Source organism: Furipterus horrens, unplaced genomic scaffold, assembly GCF_987537825.1.
Source record: "Furipterus horrens unplaced genomic scaffold, mFurHor1.1.pri manual_scaffold_3, whole genome shotgun sequence".
Taxonomy (NCBI): Eukaryota; Metazoa; Chordata; class Mammalia; order Chiroptera; family Furipteridae; genus Furipterus; species Furipterus horrens.
Genome location: NW_028327173.1, coordinates 5,819,823 through 5,837,862, shown reverse-complemented (window position 1 = coordinate 5,837,862; position 18,040 = coordinate 5,819,823). Strand labels below are relative to the sequence as shown.

At 40.9% G+C, this 18,040-nt stretch overlaps 1 protein-coding gene across 8 annotated transcripts in view; it reads right to left on the bottom strand.

Moving 5' to 3' along the window:
* KIF1B (kinesin family member 1B) overlaps nt 1–18,040 on the bottom strand; it is a 132,275-nt gene that overhangs the window by 57,618 nt on the left and 56,617 nt on the right. For 4 of the 8 annotated variants that reach the window (XM_090268576.1, XM_090268571.1, XM_090268572.1 and 1 more), the window contains 8 exons: nt 16,253–16,386; nt 9,207–9,286; nt 8,068–8,143; nt 3,962–4,041; nt 3,353–3,459; nt 2,480–2,563; nt 2,075–2,255; nt 1,895–1,967 (listed from right to left, as the gene is read on the bottom strand). In XM_090268576.1, coding sequence (XP_090124702.1) covers nt 1,895–1,967; nt 2,075–2,255; nt 2,480–2,563; nt 3,353–3,459; nt 3,962–4,041; nt 8,068–8,143; nt 9,207–9,286; nt 16,253–16,386 — 815 coding nt within the window. Of the gene's footprint in view, nt 1–1,894; nt 1,968–2,074; nt 2,256–2,479; nt 2,564–3,352; nt 3,460–3,961; nt 4,042–8,067; nt 8,144–9,206; nt 9,287–16,252; nt 16,465–18,040 lie in introns of all 8 variants that reach the window. The other 4 variants (XM_090268568.1, XM_090268570.1, XM_090268573.1 and 1 more) reach the window with 1 other exon arrangement.

Below are 18,040 nucleotides of genomic sequence, written 5' to 3'. Positions count from 1 at the left end.
AGGTCTCACCCCGGACCTGATGAATCAGCAACTGCATTTTAACAAGACTCCTAGGTGGCTGATAAGCACTGCTCTCCTGAACAGAACAGTGAAGTCTGCCAGAAGACTCAAGTTTAAGCCGCAGACCCATGGCTTAATAGGCATTTAAGAGTGGGCAGGACAGCATTTTTAGATTGGCCTCCTCAACTGGAGGCATTATAAACTGGAGGTAATAGTAATTATTTTAGTGGAATGAGGGAAGGAGGGTAGGTAGAGGTGGCGGAAGGAATAGGACGGTAAATGGTGATGAAAAAAATAAAATAAAAATTTAAGAATATTACTAATTTTATATATATACATATCTACTAAAGAGGGTTATTTCAGAAATCAAACAGTGATGGATGTTATAGCTCTTTGTAAATTATAAAGCACTATATAATTACAAGGCGTTACTGTTAATCATAAATAAAGCTTATTTATACCTGTCCTCGTCTGATCTCTCATAGACCATCAGAGGCATGTTATTAGATTATACTACATTATTAAGATAAAAGGTTCTTTTATGTGTCATAAACCTTTCAAGCCCCTAATCACATTGTAGCTAAATCTTTGTTTTCATTAAAAACTAAATGTCAACTAGGCCTCCTGAAGAGGCTCTACATATAACACTGCTGTTGTCTTGCCCCAAGCACTTTATTTATTCTTACAATCCATTCTTTGGGGGGTGGGGGGGGGCTTATTATAGTTTCCAAGATAACAAATGAACTGGTTATCCCACTGCCAAGCCTGGGAACAGAGCTGCCCTGGGAGAGGCCGCTTCTGCTTAAGCCCTTGGCTTTTCTGGCCCATTTAGCAGTAGCCTCTCTTCTCCAAAGCAGAGCACGGCTGTAAGGCTGTGGTTTACATGCAGCATTTCACTTTATGTTAAGGGAAGAAACCAGTATTCCAGCTTTCTTCTTAATGCCCCCTAATCTTAAAGGAAGTCCATAAACCTTAAAAATTGAAAATTTCCCAAAATGCACTCATAGAATACAAAGGTTTGTTACACCTTTTCCTTACATACCAAATGGATGACAAGAAGCTTCTTATAACCAGGGCTATGTTAACCAAAACTGGGTGGCTTTAAAAAGGAAAATCTAATTAATGGATCAACTTATTTATTCATGAGATTCAGTTTCTACCAAACTTGGGAAATTAATATCATAAAATGCTAAAGTTGTTAGCTCTATAGGATGCAACCTTAAACCAACTTTCCAGCTGCTCACTTGAACCCTTTCTAAACCCAGAAAAATTAGGCTTCTCTCTCCTGTCTGAGTGGGTTGTATAGCCCCTGCTTCCGCTGTCATCCTGCATGCCGTGGGGACCCTTACTGAGGATGCAGATTCCATGCAGGGGAACAGAAAAGAATTAACACATGCAACTGTGTAGAAACACTTATAGACACAGTTTAACTTAAAAAAAAAAAAGAAAAAGTCTGCCCAGCACAAGAACCACCCCCAAGTCAGCCCAAGAGCAGAGAATTAGTACTATCAGGTGATGAGAAACAAAACCAAGGCAAACACCCACCAAATCCAATAAGCAGCATAATTATTACTAAGAGAACCACCACTGATGCATACTCAAAACCACAATCAAGAGGCAAAGGCTACCAGAAAAGCTCCCACCTATAGCACTTGGTTTTGACAGAAGATTTGACTTTAAGACATAAAAGGCACAAAATAGTACCTTTATGAACAGTTTTTCAGGCTAAGGCTACCAGGAGCTGTAAGTTTGTTCTCCATTAAGAAAATGAGAATAATGTGTTGTGTCAGTGAGAGAGGGATAAGCCACAGAGGCGTGTGCTCATCTGTGGGGCAGAGAAGGTGTGAGAACAAGCTGCCCCTTTCCTAACAGAGAATTCAGGATGGACTCCTACCAGTCTCTGCTGCTCCAAGAGAAGATCTGCTTCTTCCTTCTCCTTTTTGTATAGGATCTCCATTTCCTGTAATCTAGGAGAGAAAAAAGAACACATGGTGAAATCACCAAGCTGTTTCATAAATGCTACTACTATACGTTTAAAAGTGGTCATGCGGGCCACACCATATCTGTACATTACCTTTTCTCCATCTCCTGTTTCATATCAATTCCTTGTTTTTCCAGAAGCTCTCTTTGGGCAAATGTCCAGTCCACAGGCTCGGAGGGAGTCTCAGCAGAAGGGGTCTTCTCCCGCTCAGCCCGTGCTTGCTCCGGGTGGTTGAAACGAAACACATGGTTTTTACCCATGATAATACGGTTTCCTAGCACAAAACAGAAACATGGTTAAGAAACCATTTTTAAAATGTATAGTTTCTAGGTTAATGACCTCACTCTTCCTAAAGCAAAAAGACAGCTTCTGGAATTTTACAAAAACATAAATCCTAATGCTGACTATCACTTTAGCCTTTAAACTAAGATTCAAAAATAGCTGCTCACACAAGCCATGTGATCTTTGCCAAAGACTTCAAACCTGCCCCAGTCTCACCTGAACGCAGCTGAACAGGCTGGGCCACCCTCTTGCCATTCACGTAGGTTTCTGAACGTTCACAGGGTTCTAGAGTCACGATAACTAAGAGGAACGCAAATTAACAGTGGTTAGCATCACAAACCACTGAAATAAAATAACGGAAAGCAGATAATTGTGAAGATTCAGGGTAAACAGAATAGATCCCTGTAACCAACCAAGCGGCTGTACACCTATGTAATAGTTTATTTTAGGGTCCATAACCAGGGCTGTGGCTACGATAGAAACACTTAAATGAATCTAACAAACCTCAGAGGAAGACAGGAAATCTCATGTTTTGGTGAAATCTGATAGGTCAGTCCATAAAACTGAAAACCATCAGAAATCTTAAGTATGAGATACAGGGCATAACTAGAAACTGAAAATCAAAAGCTGATATCTTGATTAAGGAAGGAAGGAATTATACAGAACAAAATACTATTAGATTGTTGTTTTGTTAATAATGTGGACAAAATACAAGACTGACTTTTTCTTCGTTTTTTAGATAAAAATAACTTCTACTGGGTTAAGGCTAAAAGTCCTTCAAATCTCCCACAACCCAGGGTATCTGTTCCCCTTACTTGTCTATCAAATAATTAACATTCAAGACCAAGCCTAATTGCCTATGTCCTGCTTAGTTCTTGGCAATAACAAAGGGGTCCTTTTGTTCAGGTTATTTTCATGTAAAGTAGTTCTGCCTGTCCCTGCATTTATAAGCAGCCCAGGTTTCTCCATTTTCAAATATTAGCTTGTATAAGAAAGTATCACTGAAAAAGACAGGGAATACCAAGTCTTGTGGATTTCTCATAATATAGAATAAGAAGTTGCTGGAAAAGCTAAGCCAAGAACTCTCACCGTCCCCACTGTTGCTCCTCTCACTCCGGAAGATACAATGCTCTTCTTTAATGTGAGCCCCACTCAGCACGATGTCCTGGCGCCGCTCAGCATCTGCTTGGCCAACCCTGAACACAAGGGAAGTGTTTCCCAGGGAAATTCAGACACACAAAGCACTACAAACAATGAACCTCTTTTCTCCCAAAGAATATTCTTTGGTGAGTACAAAAAGGTATCACCTTTTTTTTTTTTTTTAATCAGAGGCTTTCAACTGCAAATTCTATTTTCATAAACGGTCAACTTCCCTAAATCAGAATAAGAAACCAAGGAACAATGATATACCAATGTAACTCACACAGCACTATAAAAGGACACAAGTGAACCAATCTCCCTAAAGAATTCCTGCTAAGATGTTGGAAGGAAAAATTTTTACTTGGGGTGTTTTAGGGAAAAGGTACATGTTAACTAGTGCAGCTGACTGAAACACATAATTTGGAAAGAGAGGATAGTTTTTAACTACTTCAGATGGGAGAAACAGCAAATCATTACAAGTTTTCAACAAACAACTTCCTTTTATTCAATCACCTAAGGGAGAAGAAAATATTCAGTGACCAAAAGAAACAAGTATACCTTGTAACTCCATCTTTGATGTAATAAAGCAAGCATTCCGACATCAGCGGGTCTTCATTGAGGTTGACAAGATGTGGTGTCTGAAAAAGGTTACATAATCAGCCCAAGCAAGCCCCCTGGGAGGGCTGTGGTACCAGTGGCTGATGGCTCCCTGGGTCACCCACAGCGGCCGGAACACAGACTGCTTTCCTTCCTAGTAGCAACTCCACAATTAACAAAATACTCTCTTCAGGCCTTCCCAAACCGCACATTCTATCTAAAAACATGAGTTCTGATATAAAGAACAAGATCGAGTTCTTGATAAGTTCAAAACATTCAGAACACAAAAGATAGAACAGTCTGATTCTCTGGATGGGTAATTATAATTTTCAAAAACACTTGGACAAAAATCTTCAAGGGTAGCAAAATACTCCACCCCTCAAATAAGCCACTTTGACATATGATTTTGAGCTGTAGGCACTTGAAAAACAGTGTGGAGAGTGTTCTTGGAACTCCCCTCACCCACCGCACACAGACCCCCCAAGGGGAGCTCCGTGCTCGCCAGGCCCTCCCAGGAGAGGACCCTCCTTAACCAGGGGAGGCGGGCTCTTCTCCCAGGAGAGGAGGCCAGAAGTCAACACCACCCCCAGACAAACTCTGTCACTGGCCATCATTCCTCCCACCTTCCCTCCTAAAGGGTCCTTTAGGACCCATCCTCCCTGAAAACCGCCTCCTCCCCCTTAGTAACCATCCTCCCACTCCTCTTTCCCTACTGAATGGAACAACAAACTCATGTTTCTCGCTCTCTAAAACCAAATAAAATGTTTTTTAAAAAGATAATGTCTAAGTCTAAACTCTAAGCTACATCAGGGAGTTACCCGTTTTTTCCTGGGTATCTCCAATGTATATATGAGGTAGAGATGTTAATAAATTCTCTTTGTTTTTCTCATTAATCTGCCTTTTACTACAGGGCTCTCAGCCAAGAATTTGGAAGGGTAAAGAGGAACATATTTTTCCTAACCTACAATTCCAATAAATATTTAAATTTTCAGTTACTTTATAAAAATGTCCCCACACACCCATCAATTCCACTATAATTTTTATCAGTTCTTCCATGGTGCCAGTTATTGTCTTTAGTTTATTAGTCTTTACCTTAACGAAGAGAATTATTGACATTCAATTAATACACACATCTTATAAAAATCCTCCTCATTTAACTCTAACATTTCTAATATCTTTTAAAAAACCAACCTTCTTTGGTAAAAATAACCCTCTGGAATCCAAAAATAAATCTACTCAAGATAATGCCACCAAATGTGAAAAAAAGAAGAGTCAGATGAGAGGGTTAAGAAAAGGGACTACAACAACTACCGCAAAACCAAAAGTTACCCAGAAAATAAAGCTACACGGAAGTCCAACGTATGAAATTATAAAGAAGCGGTGCTCATCCGGACGGGTACGAGGGGCAAAGCCGGGGGCGGAGAGTTCAAGCTGTGCTGGCGGCGGCAGCTGCAGTGATGGGGGGGGCGCGGGATGGCAGTAAGCACAGACACCCATATTTAGGGGGAGGCGAGAAGCGCCTGGGAGCACCCCTGGCTGCAGACCAGACTTGTCAGCTCGCAATTCCAACGTCAGGGAAGGCAGACCCCCGCTGCCTCCGACCGTGAGGCCCGGAGTGGGTGGGGACGGAGGAGGAGGCTCCTGGTCTCTCAGCAGAGACTGAAAGGCAGGAATCCATCTTTGACCCCCACCCCCATACAAAGCACCACAGTGTGGTGAAAAGGGTCACCCAGTAGTGACGAGTGCACGGGCTCTGCCCCATAGCGCAGGAGGTGTGACAGCCCCGCCCAGGAAGCAAAGGTAAACACAAAACTGTCAGGATGGCACAGATCATGATAGCGATCCTGGTGACACAGCTGACCAGCCAGCAAATATCTAATCTAACGAAGCAGTAGATAGGAAATCTTTCTGCGGCTCAGTTCAGAGCTTTGGTTATAAAAATGCTTACAGACCTAACAGAAGATCTTAAATAAGACAGGGAAGGAATGAAGGCTAGTCCTGCTGAAATGAATGAAAACACATATAAAACTAGTGGTGAGGGAAGGAAAACCAGGGATCAAATCAACAAATCAGAACATATGGAAGGAACAAACAGTCAACCAGTGCAGAAAGAGAAAACGAAAGGTGAGGAAAAAGAGGAGGCTCAGAAACCTATGGGACAGCTGTAAGCGGGGCCAACATCTGAATCATAGGGTTGCCAGAAGGTGAAGAAGAAGAACTAGAAATTGAAAAATTATGTAAAAAAATAATGAAGCAGAACTTCCCTAATTTGGGGAAGGAAATAGACTTACAGGTCCAGGAAGCACAGAGAGTTCCAAATAAACTGGACCCAGTGAGAACCATACCAAGATACATTATAATCAAAACATCAAATATTAAGGATAAAGAGAGAATCTTAAAAGCAGCAAGAGAGAAGAAGAGAACTATGTACAAAGAGGTCCCAATAAGACTGTCAGCTGATTTCTCAAAAGAAACTCTGCAGGCAAGAAGGGACTGGCAAGAAATATTCAAAGTAATGAAAAGCAAAAACCTACAACCACGATTACTCTATCCAGTGAAGCTGTCATTCAGGATAGAAGGGCAGAGAAAGTGCTTCCAGGACAAAGTAAAACGGAAGGAGTTCATCAGATCCAAACCACTGTTATATGAAATGTTAAAGGGACTTGTTTAGGAGACAGAGGATCAAAACTACGAACATTAAAATGAAAACTGTATCACAGGAACCAACAACAGAAGCAAGGGAATCGAAACAAAGGCAAACTAAGTAGGCAATGAGAGTAGGAAAAGAATTATAGGTATGGGGAGCATATGGGGGGAGGTCAGCTGGGAGGGGAAAGGAGGGAAAGGGAAGGAGATGGTACATGAATTAAGAAGCACAGTAGGAGGGAGTGTAGTAGACAGGAAGACGTTAAGAACTATATGCACAACCAATGGGCATGGACTAAGGGGGGGGTCACTGGGTGGAGGGGAACAAAGGGAAAAGAAATTGGGACAACTATAACAGAATAATCAATAAGGCATATTAAAAAAAAAAAAGAAAATAGTTTTACTACTGTTCCAGTTTTACAATGTATATCCAAAATTTCTTTAGATCAATCTTCTTTTCTGAAAATAACACACTGGAATTTATGAAAAAGTTACATGAGAAACCTAACCAAAAGAATCCTAACAAAAACCACAGGAGTATTTTATACTACATAAAACAAAAGTACCAACTGAAAATTTCCTACCCATTCTATGCTAACCTAGAGAGATCGTTATCAGACCCCTACATGAAGATGTTTAAGTCTCCAAGAGCCAACTGAGGTCATTTGAAATGAAGGAGCATTTATTATTGGTATGAAGTATGTGCTTAGTACATTAAAATATGTTCTATTATTATATAAGTAAGCACACAAAATAATCACTTGATAATATTCTCCAGTATATAACAACTAAGAAACAACTTAGCCAAAAAATAAAACACCATGCCCTACTACTCTAATTAACTAAAAGGTACCTACTACTGCATGACTGTGATTATGTAAGTGGGAAGATACCAACTGGAGCCTTTTCTTGTAACTGAGAAAGGAGCAGAAGCGAGAAGGATGAGGACAGGAATCGCTTTGCTCAGTACACAGTTGCCTATCACTCTGTAGGAGCAAACTGAAGTGGTTCTTTTTCTAAACAGAACTGACCAGCGGAAATTGCTTCGAGTTATAAATCAGGGTGGCTGGCACCTATGAAAAGATCTGCAAAGAAAGAGGAGCCAAACTGAAGCAAGGTCTGCTAGGTTAGGCTGGGAATCTGAGAGAGAGCAACGAAGATGATTGTTAAGCAACCTGAATCAGGACCGAAGTTACAGATTCACTGCCTTGGGTTTTAATTTGTAATCAGTAAACATGACAGGATACCTTGTACTGTAAGATGAAATCAGAAATATCTGAAATTAAGTAAGCCAAGTCTCAAGATTTAAAAAAAGGGTGGGAGGGTGGGATGAGGGGCCCGCCCAGAAAGACATGAAGTGCCCCAGAGACTAGACAAACATAAAGTGTTTCTGTTTGGTTGAGTTTCATGTTATTTCCTACCTTTTTAGGTGAGAAAACCCCCAGAGTTCCACCATCTTCCCGAATGGCAACTCCCATCTCAGCCAACAAGGCCTCTCTAGAAAACACAACAATCACATCAGAATACCAATACCAAAATGTCGATTAAATCAGTCTGATATGAACTGAAAAATAAAGCAAAGAAAAAAAAATTGTCCATATTTGAAGTCAAAATCTGCTTATGCCATCATTAGAAAAGTTATTTTTAAGAGAAACAGCACATTCAAAATAAATTATGGTCCTGTATTAGATAAAGTTATATTCACCCAAATAAGAACTGTGTCTCATCTGACTTTGGAGATAAGACATTATTATGATTTATTGTCTATTTACATAAAAAAAGAAGAAAGAGATATTCCTAGAGGATCTACATAAAACTCAACCATTTCTTAAAAATCTAAGTAAAGAATCAGAAAGTAACTTTGATAGAGTATTGGCTATAAGTATAAGTTTTCTCGATTATGTTCCCATGCCCAGCATGATAATGGTTCAACAATTCTAGCTTAAAATCTCTATAATTAGTAAGAAAGTTCTAGTTGTTTGATACATTTACTGTATCAATACATTGGAACTCACTTCTGTCTCATTTCTATGAAGAGGAAAGAGAGAAACCAACATTTCAAAAATGAATATTTATTCCAATAGCAAAACTATTATTTTGGGTTATGCTCACATTCCAAGGAGAGAGAGAATAGGGATTTTAAAAATTTGCAACTCAAATTACTCCATTTCTTACCAAAGAGGTTCTAGATAACTTTGAAAGACAATAATCAGAACAGCTTTTTAAATCTGGGCCTTTATCAAAGGCAGTCTCTGCAAATTAAAAAAACCTATCCTTCAATATCTTCCATTTTTCCATTGCTTCTCAGAGAGGGAGGGATGGAGGGAGAACCATTAACGTGACAGAGAAACATCAATTGGTTGTCTCCTGTATGTGCCCCAATCAGGGGAATCAAACCCACTACATTTTGGTCTACGGGACGATGCTCCAACCAACTGATCCACACCGGCTGGGGCAAAGGTTCTTTGTCTTTAACTTCTATTTTATCTTCTCTTACTGTAAAAGTGATCCCAATTCCCTAGAAAATTTAGAAACATTCCCAGAGTTTAACCCTCCTAACCTCTCCATTCTGATGGCCTCTGTTTTACGCAGCTTCTCTTCCCAGGTTTCATTCAGCTCAGCAATGATCTTCTCTGACTCCTATGGGAGGAAGTCCACAGTTAAAGTGGCAACAGTATCATAATTAAACACAGCATGTCTAGGAAGGATAGCAAGAAGCAGCTGATGTCCTTTGAGAACATGAGGCAGAATCTAATGAGAATTGTTTCCCTTTCTTAATATGTAAAGAAAGAATCATAAAGACTAGGCCTAACACTAAATCAATCCCAGATATATTAATCTTTTTAAGTCCTAAAAAAACACCTTATTATGTGTGTGTGCAGAAGAAAGGGTAATATTAATACCCCAAAATGCAAGGCACAATTTCTGACATCCATGTCACTATAATTTCGCCATAACACTGATGGGGTTCAGAATATGCTCCCTCAAAACACGGCGGCCTTGGTGTACTAAATATTTTAAGCTGAAGTAATTTGCAAAATGGTATGTGCAGGAAGAACTCTGATCTTCTCCTGAAGCAGGTTATTAGAGCCTCTGAAGAGGTGCCCCACCTACACGTGGAAGAAAGGGGAATCCACACCTCCGAAGGCGGAGGAACGCCAACAGGAATCTGAACAAACAGGCCGTGATAAGCTTCCTGCAGTTTACTGTTCTCAGCTCATACCCCTTTGCCCTATCCCATTTTCCCACAACTTTTCATTCTTCATCGAACTTAATGGTTTAACACTTCTTATGAAGACTCCTGTGTCATGGCAAACTATTAACATACAAATTAAATAAATTTGTATGTTTTTCATTATTAATCTGCCTTTTGTTACAGGGGCCACAGACAAGAACCACGAAGGGTAGAAGGAAAACATATTCTTCCTCCCCTACAACATAATACTTCCTGAACACAAACCAATGCATTATACTACTGAAGTGATAATTACACAATTTCTTGCTGAGTGTTTATTATATGCCAAAAAATAAGAAATAAAACATCTTTTCTGCTCTCAAGGAGTATACTGTATACCACAGAAGAGAGAAATAACTGATGAGTCCCTCATTCAATAATTGTATGTACCCCCATTATATGCCAAGCCCTACTTTAAGCAACGAGGGGTATGGCAGGGAACAAAATTCCTGCCTCCATGAGACTTATATTCTAGTAGAGACTCAAATAATCATTCAGTATATAGTATGGCAGACAGTAATAAATGCTCTGGAGAAAAATAAGGCAAGGAAAGAAAAGGGCCTCCGGGGAAGGTGAGTGAGGGAGCAATGTGGAGTGGGGTCATCAGCACAGTGCTCACTGACAAGGCTCCATGAGCAGACTCTTCTCCATGAGTGTGGCAGGGAACAGGTAGGAAATGCCTAGAATTTTCCAGGAATAACAGTGTAGCTAGAACAGCATGTTTGAGTATTGTGAGTGGATATGGTACAAAAAACAAACAAACCAAAAAAACAAAAGAAAACAAAACAAAAAACCCAGAACAGAACGTGTGCTAAGTGCTGGAACTGAAGCATTAAAAGGTCGCTGGAGGGTGGGGGAGTCAGGGCTGAGTGATGCTCATATCGATGAATGAAGGACAAACAGGAACTGACTAGTGGAGGAGGAGGGAGGACCAGAACAGAAGATGAGCATGTGCAAAAAAAGCAGGAGAATATGCCAGGCATGGAGACAAAACGAAAAAGTTAGATGATGATGAGATAATAATAATAATGATGATAGTGATTAAGGATAAGAAGACTTAGGAGTTCACAAAATAGTCTGATTCATTTAACAGGCTATTGTAAAAGCCTGTCGGATCCCAAAACAGGATTACACAGAAAGAAACTGTGAATATGTAATACAAGAAATGCTAGGTGGAGGGCATTTGCATGGGAACATGTAAAGGATAGAAAGGAGCCAAGAGTAGAGTCAAGGCGACAGCTGCAAAAGCAAAGACGCGCAGGGGTCAGGGGAAACCACCTGGAGAGCACAACCCTAACAGGGCGGTGTTCAATGCTTCTGCAGTTGACTGTAAAAGGGCAAGTACAAGGCAGGCTGGCACTGTACCAGAGGGGACAGAAGCCTCAGAATTTGGGGGACTGGACTCAGTGGAGCACAGCCATTTCCCAGAGAGATACCTAGTTTCTTAGTTACGCCAATGGCTGTGGCCGCTCCACAGCGCCAAGGACAGGGGCGGGGCTCTGACCACAGAACGGTGCTGAAAAAGCTTAGAGGGCAGGTGTGAGGTTCTGCAAGTGGCCAGAACTGGTCCCCACAATGACTGAGTCACAGGCCGAGGTCAGGGTTTTAAAAATAAGGCAGCAGCCATTTGGGGAGCTGAGCCACGTGGTTTGAAAGGAGGTAGAGGGACCCCAGCAGCCCACCAGCCCACCAGGAAGCCTGGTGTGTAAGACGCTGCCGCGCAGTTCTGGATTAAGAGCCGGAGAACACCGCCAACACGGGCGGAACCTCCCCAGTCAGGCACGGATGAACGGGAGCTGCTGGGAGAGCTGGACTGTGACCGGGAAATACAGAGCCTCAGACTTCTCTTTTCCTAGAGGGAGACGGCACCTCTGACTTTTCTGTTCTGAAACTGGCCAGACTTGGCAAGAGGGGAGGCAGGACTGTGTGCTTCTGGGTGTTTTAAAGGAAGCAGGGCATAAGGGCGGAATTCCGCCATTAATCTAAATCTGTGTAACCTTTAAATAAACAATCCCTGTCCTTTGCACCAAACTCCGGCGTTGGGAGTTACGCTTTTGGGCAGTGAGTAGCGAGCCCTTCATAACTGAACAGCCGGAGGTTCTGTTTCAGCACCATAATTATATGATATTAAGGCTTATTAATGACAGCTGGGTAGAAACCATTAGTCTCAAAATGACAACTTTGAAAACAAAGAAACAGAATAGGATGTCCCTGAACAAACCAGAATAGTTACACTGGTGCTTATTATACACAGTGTGGCCCACAGCCACTGATGTTCATTATAGAATACAAAGTGACCCATGAGATACTTGAGATAGTTTTTTTCCTCGTTGATTTTCAGAAAAAGATCACGGCAAAGCAGAGATGTGTCTGGCTGCATTAAGGGAATTCTATTTGGGGGCAACTGTAAAATCACCCTGAGGAAGGAAAGATACTGTCTAGGAATCTTTTCTTACGGTTTTGCTTCCAAGTCTAATGTGGCCTCTCTAATTTTACTGCCCACCTGGAGGGTAGGTAAATCAGAATGTGATATCTTTGTACAAAAGAGATTTAATGAGTAAGCTGAGTAAGGTGCTACTTTTATTTTTCAATGTATCTTCAAGTTGTAAGCTATTTCTTAAAACTTTGACGGAAGATTAGAGAAAAAGATACTGAGTATCACATTAGCAAAACTCCAGCATTGGAAAAAGCCTGGGAAAACCATTTATTCTAGGACCATTCTTAGGGATAAAGAAATTGAGGACAAGAGAAAATAAGCAATTAACCTGAGGCCACACTTCTTCCTGAGTCAGGTCTAGAACTGGATTTCCTAACTCTTAAGTGTTTTTTCTTCATGTAAGGCAGAACTAATAGGCTTTAAAGAAAATATTCTACTAAAAAGCTCACTATAGATTAAGAAGGAGCCAAGGGTAAGTCTTTCTTCAAGCCTGAACGACAAACAGTACAAACAAACGGAGACGCCACAGGCAGAGAGCTCTCAGTCTCCGAGCCACCGCGTCACTCTGCAGGCAGCCCCACACACTGGTGTCCGGTCTGCCCGTAACCCACTCCAGAAGCCTAACTGAAGATTAAACTAAAATGGCGATTCATGCTTAAAACATGAGGAGTCGTGGAGACAAATTCTTTAAAGGGTCCTTCCTTCCTGCAGGTACTCAAATAAAAAAAATTCTGAAAAGCAGAGTGACATCAGAAACTTTTTTTTAAGCTTCAAGGAATGTTGGGCTCAGGTGTCATTCAACTTCAGTCTCTCATCATACATGTCTAGCTATTTGTGCAGCACTGGTTAATAAATATGTTTACATGGCTAAACATAATTTAATCTCTTCACCGTGATTCTGTTATGGTGGCAAAGAAATTCACAAAACAAGTCAGAAAAATTTGCATGAAAAAAAAAAATCACAGTTCAAATTAAGTGCTTATACACGGGCCACTCCCTGGCGCCATCAGATGGCCGAGGTTTTACTGTACTGAACATAGCACGCTTCATGAGTGAGTTCCAAGCACGGCGGCCCTTGGGCTCCCTAGTGCAGCATTTGCCCTTGGGGATATTTATAGTCTAAGCCTAAGCAATGGCACTCGCAGTGCTGACTTTGATGCTAGACTAATAAATAAACATCAGAGCCACCATACAGTGGCTATAGCTACACATCTTAAAACTTACTGAATATGAGTCTAAATCAAAGATACATACATTTCAACTCATTCTGAATTGTAACTAAAGACTGAAAGCAATTACTTGTCATTCTGTTTTGCCAGAGAGGTTTAGGAAGGACTCAAGATATTTATGATGGGGTAACATGGACAGGCCTCTTCCATATAAAAACAGCCTATTCAATAAACAAAGCAGGAGCAACATCCTGTATAAAAGTATTCTACAAACTGATCCATTTTCTTAAACCAAAAGGAGAAGCAAAGGGAAATAAAATGTTGGGGAAATGAACCAACCTTCTCTATTACTGTTTACCATCACAGTATTTTTCCCTTACAGTGTCATGTCTTAGAAACGCAGTTCCTTCACACTCAACAATGAAACAAACAAAAACGAAAAATTCTCAAGCATTTCTCTCATATAACAACTGCCTTTCTGTGGATGCAAGATGTTGTCTGCCAGCATCATTACAATGCAGGTCTGCCCAATGGAATTCTCACCATTCACGACATAAGAGCAGAACTAAGGCGTTTATGCTTCAGAGAACTACCATTCTGCATTAAAACTCAGGATTGAATGCAAAGAAGCTGTTTCCTAAAGGCAGGGAAAATAAAAGACTTCATTCATGTGGGCTTCAAGGAGAACTGAAACAGAGAAATGTACAATATTACTTTCTAATGAAAGTAATAGTTTTATTTTGTTTTTGGTGGGAAGTAGGGAGGCGGAGGGGGGAGGGTTTGCTGAATAATGGCAGTGTTATTCCCTAGAAACTATTTGGAAGAAACTGGATGACCTAATTCTTCAGTCTGGTTCATGTCTTGACTCCAAACATTCAACATTAATCTTCAGTTGGACCCACTTGGCAGTTAGGAAGAATTTTTTCTTTTACACCAAGATGTATGTGAAAGGAAAGTGTAATCTCATTTGTACACTAAAGTTCAATAAGCAAACAGTAAGATTCAAAATCCTCAAAGAAAAAAAACATTTTATATTAAATAGTAAGTGGGAGATTTCCCTTTTTCTTCCCAAAGAGCCCCTCCCTGTACAGCAAGCAACTTTGTCAGTGATGCCAATATGAAAAAACACATGAGTAAAGCCTTCCTGCCCAGAGCTTCACTCATGGCTTTAGCAAAATTTCAAAGTCAATTTTACAACAGCAGAAATTACCCTTCAACTTGTGGCATGAAAGGATTTCTCACTCCCTCTCCCTTTGCCACGTATTTCAGAACTTCAGCCACTTTCCACTAACATGTTCTGGAGGAAGACACAAGATCATTACTTTGGTTTCCCAAGTACCTTATTTTAGGAGTCAAATGCCAAGGGAAAAGGTAGGCTGATTAAGAAAATATTTCTCAGCCTCACCTGAAAAATGAAATGAAAGCATTTGCCATCTTCAATTATCAAGTTTAATTCCTTTTATTGGTGAAGAGGCTCAGCACTTCCCATCGGCAATCTGACAAAGTGTGTCCCTCTTCTCCCCACTGCCTGAATGAGCAGCAGTCACGGATGCAAAGAGGACTGTTAGGCTGGCAGCATGGTGGCCACTTGCCAGCTCCTTAAAATGTCTTCGCTGCCCGTGTTTTCCCTACTCTGGCACTCTTGAATACAAAGCCCAAAAGACATGGATCAAACTAGCATCCTGGATGACAAGCAAGGAAAGAAAAAGCATCTGTGATGCTGTCACACTGACTTGATGCATGGCACCACAGGTGATAACGCTCTGTTCTCACTGTGGTCACTGAGGGGGAAGGAAGAACCTATGAGTCAGAAGGCTTTGTTGTTCCTAACTTTCACATTCATGGAGAGTGGAAAGAAAGGACCTGACTACGCTGGGAAAGCAAAGCTGGGTGCCGTGTCAGGTGGCCTGCCCACGCAGGACTCAAGTGCACAGCGCTAAGGCCTCTGACTCCATGTGTACTAACACAGGAGGAGGCAGGCCTTCCACGACAGTGATCCCAAGGTTCCAAGGCTTTCCATGGACTTCCAAAAGATGTCACTTGATGTGTCTCAGAATAAACTTTATACGGCTACTTGAATGTTCTAACTTTCTTTTGATTGTATATTTATTTCACTAAATAAATACACGGCTCTACATAAAATTCTTCCAATGAAACCAAATGTTTCCAACTAGATTTCTATTTAAAATGTCAACTAGATTTCTAACTAAACAATTTCTTTCTTTTTTTAATCCTCACCAGAGGACATTTTTTTTAATTGCTTTTAGAGGGAAAGGAAGGGAGAGAGAAAAAAACATCACTGCAAGAGAGAAGCACAGATTGGCTGTCTTCCCATATGCACTTGGACTGGGGATCAAGCTCACAGCCTAGGTATGTGCCCTGACAGAGAATCAAACTGGCAACCTTTTAGTTACGGGATAATGCTCCAACCAACTGAGCCACACCAGGCAAGGCTCTCACTAAACAATCTCGCTGTGACTCATAAACTACCCCAGAACTACTGGACATATCTGCTCATCAGCTACTTTGCATGGCCACCCTGTGATCGACCCAGGCACCTCCCCCATTCGGCCTGGCCATGTCAGACTCAAGCATCCTGGTAAAAAAAAATTATCTTACAAAGTAGCAAATTCCATTTTAAAGACACCTCTAAAAGTTAGAAAGCTCTTCCATATACTGAACCAAAATCTCAATGATTTTTAGTTCCAATTCTGCCTTGTGAAACGACACAGAACACCTTTAATTCAGTCTGAATTGTTACGTACCTTTAGACGTTCGATGGCTTCCTCTCCTCCAGGTGTAGACATGATCCTCTCCTGAATACTGCTCACAGATGTTAAGCCCACCTGACTACTGAGTGAGCAGGAAGATGAAGATGAAGTAAGAGACCCCATGGATGCTGTGGAAAAATTGCCAGGACGTTGGTTCTCAGAAGCTAGCAAGTACCTATGCTTATTGTTCTGAAAATCTTTCAGATCTGGGAGACAGAAAGAAGGGAAGGCAGAAAAAGTGGAAAAGAGGGAAAGGAACAGAGAAAGAAAAAGACAGGAAGGAACACCAGTGTAAGAAAGGAAAGCATTAAAGCACCAAGACAAAGACATGTTATAATACAAAGACAAGTCGTAACTGTTCTAGATGGCAGTTCTAAAACATGTCTGTCTTTAATACTGGTATCCTAGAGGTTAAGAACCAATTCTGAATTTGGAAACTAAATAACTGCGGCAAGGGTTAATGCTGTTGCACCTGGCTGGGGATAACCAGGGCCCCAGAGGGCAATGCTTAGTTAGGCATTCTCCCTAAATAGCCTTGTACATTCCATCTATTCCTTCTGTGGCCCCAAATCTACAATGCCTTCGATTTACACTACTCCTAAATACCAGCAGTTTATCATAGTGAGAGAAAAAAAGATCACTTATTTATCAATAATAATACATATCAGCCAGGTCCGGTGTTTCACAGCATTTAGCAAAAACCCACCCAAAATGTTAGTTAAAACAGAAATCTGAGCACTCAGTAGTGTCCTTTGTTTAGCACCATTTCAATATGCTAAAAAGAATTTTTTAAATTTATCTTTTTTTTTTTTTTTTTTTTAAGGCGAGTAATTGTAGAAATGACAGAAATTCTGTATAAGTCCTGGTTAAGAATTTTGGGCCAACTGCTTGCCTCAACAAGGAAGAACAATTAGCAAATGAGTGAATCTGGTGTAGTTTACACTCATCTATTAGAGCATGCAAAAGTTAAGGCTTAGTATTTGCTAAGTGAGGCTTGCTCTTTTCCTAACAGTATGACCATGAGTCTCTGGTAAGCCAAGTTCCTAGTATGAAATGCAAGTTTTAGGGGCGCAGTTTCATTTACTGAGGTCTTCAATAGAGCTGTAGTTTTGCTTGTAGTTTTGGTACATGAGCCACAAACAACAAAATTCAATAATTTGCTGTTTGTACTTTCCTTGTTAATCATCCTTCTCAAGTAGACACCAGAGAAAAACCACAGGTATTAGGTGCATTATTATTTTAAAACTAGCTCATTTCTAAATTTGAGAAAATATTGCTTAAAATTCATATCAAAGCTAAGTTTTCCTTAACGGATATGAGTCAATACAAAGAGAAAAAATACTGTAGGTGCTCTGGCCTACTCATCTGTAATTAATCAAAGCCAGTTCTTGAAGCCCCTTAAAATTAGTGGTTGCTTCAAGACAGTTTGAAAACCACCATCTGCAATACAGAACATGGGAAAACAAGCAAGTTTTAAAAGGGAGATAGAAACTGGAGGAAAAACTTAGCCGCCAGGTGGAAAAGAAGAGAAGGATGGCAGTAGAAGTACAACTAACACATGCAGGCCCTAAAAGGAATTAAGAGTAGTAGATCGAAATGAAAATTCAGAAGCGGGTGGTCAGGGCTGCCTCCCTGCACGATACGGAATTAAAGCCTGAGTCATGCAGAGCCTTCAGGGAGAGGCCACAGCTGCTCAGGGAAGAGCGGCAACCAGCCGGCAGCAGCACCTCCCGGGGCACAGAAGCAGGAACGAGACGGCGTCTTTCCCACGCCAGTGTCGGT